Raw genomic sequence first — 14,123 nt, 5'->3', positions numbered from 1 at the left:
TTGGAAAAATGCGGTCCCACGGAACACATGGTTCTTTGACTACAAACTGGCCGTTCCATACGGAATTTTGTTCCGTAGTTCGTTTTGTGCCCATCTCTAGTGAGGGAATGTCCAGGTCCCTTCTTGTTTTATCCTATTTACTTAACCACGGTATTTAACAGATAGTAAGCTCAAACTTTTGAGGCTCTAGGCTCACATTCACCCAAGGGCTTCTGGGAAACAGTGGTCTCCAAATTCTTCCAGTCCTTGAATAAACATAGCAACAATGGAGATAATTCTATAATGGTGCATAATTGGATCCTAAGATACTATTACATGATTTTGAGGAATCTTAACATTATGGGACAGTCTCTGCTCCCAAGCATAAATCTTCTTAGCCTTGAATCTACTGAAGGCTGAAAGCATTTTAAATTTTGTTATTTTTTCAATATGTAATGCCTGCCTTTCCTCGTGGCTCAAGGGGACGTAAAAACCATAGTTACAACATTGCAGTGTAAAACCAACAGAAGAAATCAGCCAGGATCCTACTGGGAAAATGAAGTCAATGGCTATTTCAGCCAGTTAGGAGGCTAAACCCCCAGCCCCACCCTGCCCAGACCAGGGAGACTGAACAAAACCTGGGTTTGTACCCAAGCATGCCCTTCCAAGGTCTTAAGGGAACCTGAGTTTCCTTAAGGGACTATAATGATTTTCTTCGATCCTCCTTCCTGCTGCAATCCACTCGGCTCCTACAAAACTTTGTCCCTGGAGTAGCAGAGAACTCTCAGAAACACAACAGGAGACGGGGAGTTGGGGGACTCAGTGAAAATTTACGTTCCCTTATATCTTTAGAATTTGTGGTTGGATATAGACCCTGGTTGGTATTAAACGTTTACCACCACGTGTGCAGCAATTGAAAGACGTTCTAAGCTAACGCCTCTTCCAAAGAAGGCACATTCGAACAGGGATGGGGTGCCTGAACTCAGAGCTTACCCACCGAAGCTTCTACTAATCTTCTCCAGGATCACCTGGCAAATGGTGCTGCTCTGAAGCACAGCATCTCAGGTTGTTTTTGGACAACAAGGAATAGGTTAAGGAAGAACATGGAGGGCAGACTGTGCAGAAGAAAACAGAGATAATGACAGGTGTCGGAAGAGTTAAAGAAGCATGAAGGCTGTAGCCAAATAAGGGCCTTAAATCAGAGAGGTATTGATAGACTTCCTCTTGGAAAACACTTGCAAGCATCACCAAGTGTGTGTAAAGCTTCTACAGTTCTTCACAATTTTTAAAATTAGGGAAGGAGGGGTGCCTAAGCCTGGAGGAAGAATTTATTTATAACATTCAAGAGAATATAGGTATCAGAAGATGGGATTGTATGCATGTTAATATGTTTACATATTGATATGGCAGGGCAAAGCTGAACTGGGCCTGTCTCATTCTCATCTATTATTTTTCCCGCTGCAGTTCAAGGTGAGATTTAATTTTTACGCAATTTAGGGAACATCCTTATGGAAGACAGACCAGTCAAACTTAAATTTGCCAAGTCTTCCAAAAATGTAAGCCTCATAACTAGGGTTGCCAGGTCCAGGTTGGGGAATTCCTGGAGATTTGAGGGGTGGAGCCTGAAGAGGGTGGGGTTTGGGGAGCGGAGGGGCTTCTGAATAGCATAACGCCATGGAGTCCACTCTTCACAGAAGCCATTTTCTCCAGGGGAGCTGATCTCTGTGGCCTGGAGATCAGCGGTAATTCTGGGAGATCTCCAGCCAACACCTGGAGACTGGCAACCCTACTCATAACCATTCACGTATTTGTTGGTTTAGACAGAAATGCTGTTATACTTAACAAGAGCATCCCAGTAGCCTCTAATGAGCCAATTAAGTGGAACAAATCAAACCAATCGACATCTAGCTAACGTTTAATAGAGCCTACTCCACTTTCCTTTGAATCGATCGATCATTTAAGCAGAGCGCTGGATCCAGTGCAAAATTTCTGCTTGCATTGGAGCTCTTATGCAAGCCAAAATGCAAGAAAAAGACTGTGAGTGTTTAACATTTTTTAAAAATTATTTTATTGGTGCTAAACAGAAAAAAAAGAGAAAAAAGCCAAAGGAAAACAGCTCTGGCTACAAAAACACTATTGGCAAATCTATACATAGATATCCATACACAATTGCTTTTTATATGAGATATGTTCAAATGTTGATAAGTTTATAATATCTTCAATCCAGTGATCTACAGGTGCTGCTGGGGGGGGGGGGGGGGTTGGGATTTTTTAAAAAATTAAAAGAAAAGGACTGTGGTAATTGCTTATTCTAAGTCAGACTTATTGTATCCCCATATATGTTTCTGCTTGCACAAGATCTTGTGCAAATCAATTCCAGGCCATTCTGATATATAGGGAGAAAAGCACCAGGTGTTGAACAAAATCTCGTGGAAGCGGATCTGCCCTGAGTCCATTTATGTTTCTGCCAGTGCCTGACTAGCCAGCTCAGCAAGCAACATCTCCATCAGTGCCTTGTCCAGGAATGATGCTGGCTGACCCAACAGGGAGGAACCGTACGGTGGGGAGGGATTTGCTACTCGGACTCCTCAGTTAAGAGCTACCTCAATTAAGCTTAGCGACTGTCCCATTTTCAAAGTATTCTTTCTAAAAAGGTCAAATCTATAAATTATAAATGTTTGTATACCCTGAGGAAATCAAGTTTCTACATGCATTTATTTGCATAACAAGGACCCTTAGATTATATACATAGGTGATTTTAATGCCTTTATTGGGGGGGGGGGGGCGGGGATAGAATTTACGCTTTATATATATCATAGTGTTAAGGAACTGGTAATATTAGAGTTTGTTCTAAAACAAAGCTGTTGTGCAAGATAATTTAGTAGCTCGTTTAGCTGCTCATATTAAGGTTTTTGAGCCATTCGTTACGCAGTTAGCCTTTATCTGTGGATGCAGAAACATTCCACTTACAAACCTAGGCAGTGATGCCATTTGTAAATTAATGGGTATTCCTCCTATAGGTGATCCTCCCTTCCCGACAGTGAGGAAACCCCTTCTCCATCATATTACTCAACTGAGTCTTAGCTTGTTTAATTAATTTATAAATTTCAGCATCTCAGCAGTAACAGGCAGTATTATGATGATGGAGTAGAAAATCGCATTTGCATCATCTACATTATGGAGTACAACATAATCGATCTTTCCACTCATCTAATATTGACACAGATGGTCAACTTTGGAGCTGAAGATAGGCCACATAGTGACCACCCTCCTGTGAGATGAAAGACTACGTGTTTGATCCTGTGGTTGCTTTATTACATTACATTAAAGACTGCAGACTGCCTCAGATAAGAGAGCTTATCATGAGCTCGTTGAGTGCTGCAATACGAAGTGCCATGTTCTCCCCATACAAAGGGCTGAAAAATGAGAGTATGGGAAATTGCTCTCATGTCTAAAATGACATATCAAAACAGAATTACAAATCAATAAAATATGTTTCATAAGTTTACAGAAAGATGTGCTGTTTACAATGTCATGGAGTGATCCGGTTGGTGGTTTTTCTCGTTTTGTATTTTTTGAAACTCGGTAATAAGCAATACTTTCAGGGGCGGGGGGGGGGGAGGAGGAGTATATTTTCCCCTCCCCCCATTAATAATGATAATGGCACCCAGCTCGGATCAGGCACAGAGCAGGTGGCAATGCCCACCCCTCGCCTTCACCCAACTAGGATCACACACAGTGCAGAGGGCGATGCCCACCCCCCACCTTCACCCAGCTGGGATCAGGCACAGAGCAGGTGGCAATGACAACCTACCCTTCTTCCAGGTGGGATCAGGTGCAGAGCAGGGGGCGATGCCCACCCCCCGCCTTCACCCATCTGTGATCAGGAGCAGAGCAGGTGGCAATGCCCATCTCCCGCCATTACCCAGCTGGGATCAGGAGCGTAACAGGTGGCAATGCCCACTCCCCCTTCACCCAGCTGGGATCAGATGTGAAGTAGGAGGCAATTCCCTCCCCCCTTCAAGGGGGGGAGGTGTTGAGGAAGGAGCTCTAGCTGTCAGATTGGAGGATTTCCTTGACTTGGAGTATCTTCAGATCTGGGAGGAAATCGGAGCAAGGGGCTTGGAGTGCCCAAGGCCAATTGATGTTGGTGGATTCGTGGAGATGTTGTCAGATACAAAGGGCTAGGTGCATTCAACATTGGCTGAGGCTGTCGGCTCCGAGACGGTGTCATTGGCTCTGACTGGCTCATGTCTTAGAAGAAGAGCCTGCTGGCTGGGTAAGATCCAACCAGTCAGCTAGCTCAGCAAGGGCAGACTATTTCACCGACATTGCAGATGGGCTGCTGCCATTTTGGAGTTTTATACAATATTTTATATTACTGTATTTTCATATTATAATTTTGAATTATGATTTTAACTTTGGCTAATTGGCTTTTTGGACCTTTTTAAGTCACTTGAAGCTAAATAGGAAAGATAGGACATAAATATTTTCAATCAATACCTAATTGATGGGTTCTGCTACAAATGCGAGGCTAAATGCGAACACCACTAACAGCTGACCTAACAGTTCCCTGAGCACAGTTCAGACACAAAGCACACTCTCAGCGCTCATTCATTTCAGCTGCGAAAGCCATGCATAAAACTTCTTCCATTTTGGCTTTTACATAAGAATAAACACCACTCAGGATTTATTCCCATCAGACTCACTTGCTCTCTTCTCATCCAGCAATGGATCTGGAGAATCCATATTGAGAAGGGCCTCGGCAGCTTCAATGGTTTGCATTGTTTCATCTCCATTATGACAGGATGCTTCAACTGCAGGGAAGGTGTGGGGGGAAGAGACAATGGGGTTAGTTCATGCAATACAGAAGAAATCTTTAGCTTTACTCCACAGATGGGATCAGGCCCATAAGAACAGAGCAACTCCACAGCTGAACGGTCCATCTTCCTCCAATAAAATTCTCTCTCATTTTTCTCAGTTTATGAACCCCAATTTCCACTCACCCTGGTTCTCTTATAGCCTAATAGTTATGTGTAGACAGATGCTGAACCCATGAAACTGCCTTATATTGCAGCAGTCCATCGCCTCCAGTGACTGGCAGGGGCTCGCCAGGGACTCAGGCGGAGGACCTTCGCATCACCTACTGCCAGGTCCTTTTCACGGGGGATGCTGGGGATTGAACCTGGGACCTTCTGCATGCGAAGCAGAGGCCCTTCCACTCAGCCACAGCTTGTCAGGTAACAGGACTAAAAAGCAGGGCTCCAAAAATCCCAGCACATTATTTGCTACATGGGAACATAAAATGGAACACAGCTGGATCTAGCTCTAGCACAGCAAAGATTAAAGGCCTAAGCCAAGATTTTAAAAAACTGCATCAGTCAAAAGAAAACAGAAACAGGAACCAATATACATTGTACTCAACATTTTGAGTTATTTTTGTCAATTTCACAGAAAGGACAAAAAAGTGAAGTGGTTGGAATTTTAAGAAACAGGGACAGAGGCGCAGAACTGCTTGGGCTCATGCATTAGGCCAGTGCGCTGGGGAGGTGCCCATGAACCAATAGTCCATGTACCCTACTATGAACTGCTCTGGAATCTGGTGACATTTCAAAAGCCGACTGCCATGCAACCATTTCCCTGGGAATGCAGATGTGACAGGAAGGAAATTCTGGCTTCTGTCATGAGCAAGACGACGAAGGAGCGGTCCTAAATTCTACTGGCAGCTCTGCCTGCCAGTGGCTCCGCTGTGCTGAGTCTTGGGAAAGAACATTCCAAGCCTGGCCTGAACTCCTCTAGCGGGGACCTTCCATATGCACATCACACGTTCTAGGCCAGAGCTGGGAGATTCTTCCACAACAGTTGTACCAGTAGGGAGTCAGGATAGCCCAGTGGACAGCAACGGCTTGGACTCCAAAAGCGCTGGCCACAGCTCCCCCTTGTCAAATGGAACTCATCCAATTCCAAAAGCCCCTCTGCACAGCCCCCTCTAGAGCGGCAGCCTCTGCTCATGCTTGCTGTGAATGAGACCCTGTCCCATGAGTGAAGGCATCTTCATGATGGGCAGTGAAGGACACAGAGAACTTCATGCACTAAGTTTGAATGAAGGACAAACTCAGTAAGAACGCAGAACTGTTCAGACAACTGCAAGTGAACAAGTCGCTTGTTTACTGAGTACCTGCTCATTTCTTACTCAAGTATGGCTTGTTCAGACATTCAACACATTCAGCTGCTAAAGCTGTTAAGCATCTTAGTTTCAAGTCAGCAGAATCTTATCATGTAATGCTATGTAGAGTTACACTACTAAGCTCACTGCCTTAAACACGGTCAGACTGGAATAACTCTGTGTTGGATTACTGTCAAGGGTCAGCCAGGGCTCAGTGATAGTGAGGACTCCTCAGGAGAAGAGGAGCCGCAGCTCTCCAGCCCCAACACAACAGGCGAAGCTCAGTCAGTTGTGTCCAGCGCTCAGGATTGCCCACACCCTAAGAGCACTGTAGACAGGGGCAAAGAGTGGAGCTACAGAGAGACGACACAGTGCACGTCTCCTGGCCCGATGCCAGTTGCTCGCTGATGGCAACAATGTGTAGCTGCAGGATAACTCCCAAACAAATATGCACATGGCTATAAATACCAGCCAATCGGAATCCCTCTGACACGGTGACCACTACATTGGACCCTGCCTTGTGTTCTGTGACTCTCTGGACTATTCCCTGACTCTCCCTATGTCATGCTCTTGGTCCAGCTGGTGACTGACCTTCAGACCTTGCTATTTGGACTGATCCCCAGACCAGACTACTGAAGGCTCTTGACTCTGTACCCTTATCTCAGATTGGACCTTGACCATCCTGCTTGAGCTGGTGCCCGGGCCCGCTTCACTCCACATTCCATCCCGCTCCCCAACAATTACACTAAGACTGGAAGAGTTCACAGAAAGTGCTGGTGGAGCAGGCCTTTCCCCATCTTCCTCTTCCCCAAGTAACTTTCTATTTGTCCTGAAACCCATCTCTGAAGATTGGGAGAGCCTCACAAACAAAACATTTGGTGGGGGGGTGCAACAACAGTGGGAAATCAAGTAGAACCACTGCTTTCTCCTTCTGCCATTCATGGATGATACCAGCAGGAGAGAGAAAAAGAGATTCAACTTGATTCCCTGTTACTGCAAGACACATTTCACTTTCCAGGCTCTCCCAATTCTCAGAGAGCAGTTTCAGGACAAACAGGAGGCCAACATGTTCCACATACGCTTCCAGTGGTTCTAACCCACCATTTGTCACAGTGACTGTTTCGACACATGTTGGGCAACACAAATTCAATGTACTTGACTGTGCTTTGCACAATTTGTCAGAAAGCAGCTGGTGTCTGAAATGGCAAATAACAGTTCCAGCACTGTCCCTTCTTCCAGATGCTGCTGCACCAAAGAGAGGACAGACCAGAGAAGATGTCACAGCAGGTCTCAAAGCAGTGCATAAAAATGCTCCTGTAACAAACCTGTAAGAGTGATGTCATCATCTTCTATGATTTCTTCTTCTGCAACATCCAGTGAATTTTCTGTTATCATGACACTGGGTTCAGCAACACATGATAAGCCTGAGTAATCGTTCACGAAATCAGCACTTGGTACATGCTCCACAATTACAGCAGGGAAGATAGATGGATCACCCAGCTGTTAAATAAGGATAGAGAGAAAAATTGAAGTCATTCTGGAACTACTGCCTTGAAACACACCATGAAGGACACCTACTCTCCACTTAGGATGAAGGACACCTACTCTCCACTTAGGATGTACAAGAGTCCTTTGGGGGGAGGGGGGCAAGGGGATGGTCCAGATGACCTTTTAATGCTTTTCCACTCTGACAGTTTATGTAGTATAAGGACCAAGAGACTGAGCTGAGAACTAGGAGGGTTCTGATTCAATCAAATCTCACTTCAGTCATCCTGAACTTAAGAGGCTTGAGGCCAATACTCTCTTCTAATTTTCAGCCTCCATTCTGTACTTGTGTATTTTGTACCCCACCTTGCCTGTAGCTCAAGGCAGCTTACAAATCCTAGTTTAATACATGCAAAACACAATAATGCTCCAATTTCCCCCATCTCTCACAAATGTTTGCAACCTGCACAAATAAATCCAGTTCACTGGACTTCTGTTTTGCTGCAACAGGCTAACATAACAACACCTTTGCAATTGTCTCCTGATGGGAACGGGCTTTTACACCTCAATGCTAGTTTGAGAAGTTTCTGAACTGTAGCACTGTACAGGCACCAACCCCACCGGTGTGATACACAGAAACCATGAAGTAGTATCTACTCAATACACAGGCAGTCTGATTCCCAAGAAAGAGGATTTTTTTTTCTTTTCAAAACCTTTGATAAACACCATATACAAATAGTCCAACTTCTATCCAGGAGCCACAAGGATCTGAAAATGCTTGTGATATACCCCATCTCCCAGCAACAGTGAACAGAAAGTAAATCACAGTCCACTGACAGAACACTAGTTAATTTCTGGTGGACCATCTAGCGCTTGAATTCTTCATTAGGTGCTCCTAAGCCAAAGCTCATATGCAAGATCATATAACACGTATTATTCCTGCCTGAACTGTCAAAAGATCCCTAATATATGGTTTTGCTTTGTAAACTGAAAACGCATTCAAGACTCAATAGAATTCTAGTCAATAAAAGCCCAAAAGGCAAGACTGAATTCAGCCCACTGGGGCTCTGTAGCTAAGATTCTCTGTGCTTGCTTCTCCAAGGTTCAGAGGCAAAGTTATTTCAATGTATTGGTCACTGGGCAACACATAATCATACAAATATACATTTTCACAAATATTGCCATATAAACACACAGATAGTCCTCTCCCCACTATAATGGCTGGGATTCTACGTAAGTTTTCCACTTGCAGAAGACACATTGCCAGCAGATGGGCAGGTAACTTTCATTAATTTCTCCCTCCCATAGCAGTCTGCCATATTTCCAAAAACCATGTTCCAGGGGAAGGGAATCCCCAGGAACAGCATGTGGGGGCCTATAACAAGAGGACTATCAATGAAAAAGAACCCTTTGCAAAACACTTAAGTAGGATTCAAGCCAATATATTCAAATCTTTCTACATATAGTTCTCTGAGATAGTTTTTTAAAACTAACATTTTCTGCTGACAAACCATATAATGCATAACACATCTTGCACACACACACACCCAACTGATTTATGCCTGAGCAAAAGAAGATCCTGTATGAGGAACTGACACATGAGCAAACCTGCCAAGCAATGGCTTAAAGGTTAGAAAGAAGAAAAAATACATATTGGACAATATCTCCCACCTCTCCTTGCAAGCACACTGCTGTGGGAGGTCCTCCAAACACTGGGAGGTGACTAGAACATGATTTCCAGAGCTATTTCTCAAATAATAGCTTTTTGTTGAAATCAGTAATTTCTTGTAGAACTGTGTTGACTTCCTTCCCAAAGATATTCAAGAATTTGCTTTAAATGTCATAACCTCTGCAAAATTAGTTTTTGCTATATACTGTTAAAACAACATAATCCCAAATAAAGAGGAGTGGTTGGAGAAATTAAAGGAATGTGTACGATTGAGTAAACTAACTTGTATGTTAATATATTGTTGAAGGCTTTCACGGCCACAGAACGATGGTTGTTGCGGATTTTCCGAGCTGTATAGCCGTGGTCTTGGCATTGTAGTTCCTGACGTTTCGCCAGCAGCTGTGACTGGCATCTTCAGAGGTGTAGCACCGAAAGACAGATCTCTCAGTGTCACCGTGTGGAGAAGATGTTGGGAGGTAATTTACATCTACTCAGGAAGATGGGTTTGGGCTGAGTCATCTTACAGGATGACTCAGCCCAAACCCACCTTCCTGAGTAGATATAAATTACCTGCCAATAACTTCTCCACATAACTGAAAGCCGCGGTCTTGGCATTGTAGTTCCTGACATTTCGCCAGCAGCTGTGATTGGCATCTTCAGAGGTGTAGCACCGAAAGACAGAGATCTCTCAGTGTCACCGTGTGGAGAAGATGTTGGGAGGTAATTTACATCTAAAGTCCACAATACAGTTTGGAGGGAGTGGGGCGCCACGCAGAACAATGGCTGACACCTAAACTCTCTGCTCCGACTACCCTCTCCCTAAACCGAGCAGAAAAGCAGCAATCTGCGGCAGTCAAACAATCAAAATAATGGGAAAAACAACCACAAGGCGCAGCAAGCCCGCAGCACCGAGCTCAACCTCCATGAAGGCTTTTTTTTCTCCTGGAGACGCCAAAGAGGCACCGTGTAAAGAGAGAGAGAGAGAGACGGGGAAACTAAAATGGCTTCTGCTAATGCCCGATGAAGCCGCAGGGCAGGACATTCAACTGCTTGATAATGAAATACTGAAGAAAATAGACCAACTAGAAAACAAAATAGTTTCCGGACTAGAAAAATTTCTGCAGCCTCTGTATGAGCAAATTTCTGAAAACAAAACTGCCATACAGAAAGTTTCTCAAACTGCAGAGACTGCAATGGAAATGGGCCTGACTGCCCAGGAAGAGATACACAGCCTCCAAAAAGATGAAAGTTGGTCTAAAAGCAAATTAATTGAACTGGACAATAGAATGAGAAGTTATAACCTTAAATTTCATGGTTTTGATGGATCGATGGAGGGGGCTACTGACCTTGCAATTTTTTTGGCAAACTGGATGGCCCAGATATTAGATCTAGAAGAAGGAGTTTCTCCTAGAACTGATGAAGCCTTCAGACTTGGGCCCTATATGTGCCCCACAAAGAAAATTCAATAGAGATATCCTGGCAAGATTCCCAGACCACCACCACCACCCCCCGGTACAAAAGAGAGAATTCTAGCTGAAGTTTTAAAAAAAGGGATCTCTCTCCTTCCATAATTCAAAGATTCAAGTCTTCCAAGATTTTTCCCTTGAAACACTGCAAGTCAGAAGGGAGCTGAAACCAATCACTATCAAACTTCAACAATCAAATATCAAATATAGATAGTCAAATTATATTAAACTCAATGTGAAGCATCAAGGGAAATCATTTGAGGCAACTGATCTTGGAGACTGGATACTCACTTCTACGTTCCCTAAATCTGCACCATCCAGAAAATCCAAACAAGGAGACAAGCAAGAAAACACCTTCAAAAGTTTATCCAAAAGGGAAGGGAAGCAAAGGAAGCAAGATTCCAATTAAGCTCTTGCCCGAGGCTGGACTCTTAAATACCTGACCATCAGAACATCAGAAAATGGAAATTATAATAAGTTAAAAGTTCAGACTTAGTTGCCCATATTTAGGCTTGTTTATTTAGAAAATCTGACTGAAGGTTATCTTATCCCTGCTTGGTTTGGGGGGATGGGGGCAGTAGAGTTGATAAAACCCCAACAACTCTCTTTAACTCTTAACTTTATTCTAATGCTCTTTAATTCCCTTCTCTTCTCTGATAAGGAGAGTAAAACGTGCAGTTTGGCGCACTGCTTAATTTTCTTTTCTTTCTTGTCTGTTTTCTTGCTTCTTTTTTTCTATATTCTGGGTGTGTTGGCTGGGGAGAGGGTAACAGTTGGGGTGGGGGAGTCCTGTGAAGGGGAGGAGTTCTGGGGAGGGGGAAAGTTGTGTCACGTTAAAGGAAATCTACTTCTTTTATTTCCTCTTCTTTACACAAGCCGAGCAAAATGTGCAGTTTAGCATACTGCATAACTTTTTCTTCTCTTTTCTTTCAACTATCCTTTCTCTTCTTCTTTGGACATGTTGAGGGGGGTAAAGGTTGGGATGGGGAAGGGGTACTGTTGAAGGGGGGAGAGGTTTGGGTGGGGGGAAAGTTAAATGATAGTAAAAAAATGGTTGCAACTCTTAAGAGCCTGACATTTTCGAATATGGTTCTAGCTGCATTTCCAATGTCAGCTGTTGCTTTAATGAACAAGATAAATATACTTAACAGTGTTTATTTCAAGTTATGTCACTTTCTTCATATCTCAATCTTTTGGCTAGTAATGCTTCACTTGGTTAGCAAGTCTTATTGGATAAGAATGCTTAAAGTAAAATCTAGCCAATGTTGTAATAATAATGTCTCTTAAACTGATCTCATTTAACTGTAGAGGTCTTAATAATAGAGTGAAAAATAAGAGAGTCGCCACTGCACTGTTGAAACATCATTGGCTTGAACCAGCAAACACTACAGATCCATTCCAAAGTTTAACCAAGTGCTGCTGGTAGAATGTCCCAATTACAAATCTAATTTCATGGAGCATTGGATCCCAGTGTGGGAATATTTAGAACAAATGATCTCATACGTACAGTCATCTCAAATCAAGTATAATATGAAACTCTTGAGTTATAGGTAGTATATTGTGCTCTCTTTCTTATTTATCTCTGCCTACAATCCATTTATACTTAAATATGTTTGGCTACCTGGTTATTATACCTATATTTGTTTATTGTTATTTACTATTTGCCGTCAGGTCTTGTTACAAGTTCACTTCAAATTGTATTTATATTGAAACCGAAGTTAAATAAATTTTAAAAAACGATACCGTTTGGAGGAATTGCTACACACCCACACAGACCCTTCCCTTTATTCAGCCACAGTTTTCTGTGATAATTTAATCAGGACAAATGATAATCAGCATTAAACTTCAAATCATGGCTTGCAAAGCCAGCACAAGCCATATTTTGGAGGCAAACACTAACCCCAGTGTGTCCAGTTTGGCACGCTATGGTCAGAACATCTCGATCGTGAAGGAGAAAATCAGCCCACTGCATTTCCTTGTCCCCTAAAACACATTAAGTACATTTTTCACTATAGTATTTGAGGAGAAATGTCCTCCACCCAAAAATTCACCCTAATAATTCAATTATTGGGCACGCACTACATGAGCTGGGACCCAGCTGCCACCCTGTAGCTGACAAAGAACTGTGCCGGGAGATCCAGACACAAGCACAGAACATTTGAGTGCTTAGTTATGCAGGTGGCCTGGCCAGAGGAGAACAAAAGGTTTACCGTGGAGAACCTTGCTACATGGACACCCCTAAAGACCATAAAACTGGCTAGATTGTATTTGCTTCCTCTTGGGTCAGGAAGATCAGTATTGACTCCAGAGAGGATTGAACTCCCAAGGGGAGATTATAAATTCTCAGGACACAAGGAAGAACCACTCTTACTCTTACACCGTCTCTCAGCTCTAGCCAATGGGACTTCATCTTCTCCACATGCTGAGACACAACAGAGGGTAGTCCCAACTCTGAGAACTAAGGTAATGAAGGACTTTTAAATGCTGCAACTTCAAGAGTTTCTAGACTATCCAATTAAACATCATTTAGGATAAGCATAGAGTGTGGGGTTTAGAATACTGCATGTTTTCACAAGTTTTCTTATCTTGGCTCACCCCAATGCTTGTGCAGACTGTGTGTACTCTTTTTGTTTATTAAACTTTCTTATAGCTTGAATGCCCAAAGCCTGGGATTGCCAACCTCCAAGTGGTGGCTGGAGATCTCCTGGAATTACAACTGATCTCCATGCTACAGATCAGTTTTCCTTGGGGAAAAAAGCTGCTTCGGAGGGTGGAATCTATGGAATTATACCCTGCTGAAGCCCCTCCCCTCCCAAACCCCGCCTTCTCCAGGTTCCACCCTCCAAACCTCCAAGAATTTCCCAACTTGGGAGCTGGTAACCCTACCACACCTATTTGGTCCCACTTTCCAAAGAGTGGTAAAGGGGAGAAGCAGCAGTTGATAGCACGAAAGTGTGATATATCATCTCTGCACTAGCTAGTAAAAGCGTAACAGGAGATGTGGCAACTAGGCAGAGCCCTTATATGGCAATGCAAATACCGAGTGCTAGATGTGTAACTCCACCTAGCAAGAGATACTTTTTCAGATTTGTTAGTGGCAGTAGTTACTACCCAGAGAGAGAATAAAGGGAAGGAGCGGTACCACCAGGCACAGACCTGGGACGACTGCAGGGCTTCTCTGAGTTACCAGAAGCTGAGGGGACAGGTCTTCCGAGCCCATTCCTTCACACTATTCTAGGAGTACAGCAAACTCACGGGGTCACCCGACTATCTATAAGAGCCAGCTCCCATGTTCCATCTCTTTGCCACTCTCTGAGTTATCTTCTTTCAGGTCAAAGAAAAACTGGTCAACAACCAG

At 43.5% G+C, this 14,123-nt stretch overlaps 1 protein-coding gene across 5 annotated transcripts in view; it reads right to left on the bottom strand.

The window, feature by feature from the left end:
- Positions 1 to 14,123, bottom strand: part of ELF1 (E74 like ETS transcription factor 1) — a 120,784-nt gene that overhangs the window by 26,202 nt on the left and 80,459 nt on the right. For all 5 annotated transcript variants that reach the window (XM_054974178.1, XM_054974176.1, XM_054974177.1 and 2 more), the window contains 2 exons: positions 7,471 to 7,645; positions 4,689 to 4,796 (listed from right to left, as the gene is read on the bottom strand). In XM_054974178.1, coding sequence (XP_054830153.1) covers positions 4,689 to 4,796; positions 7,471 to 7,645 — 283 coding nt within the window. The remainder of the gene's footprint in view (positions 1 to 4,688; positions 4,797 to 7,470; positions 7,646 to 14,123) is intronic.

Source organism: Eublepharis macularius, chromosome 3 (assembly GCF_028583425.1).
Source record: "Eublepharis macularius isolate TG4126 chromosome 3, MPM_Emac_v1.0, whole genome shotgun sequence".
NCBI classification, from domain to species: Eukaryota; Metazoa; Chordata; class Lepidosauria; order Squamata; family Eublepharidae; genus Eublepharis; species Eublepharis macularius.
Note: the sequence above shows the minus strand (reverse complement) of the source record. Positions and strands in the feature narration are given on the sequence as shown.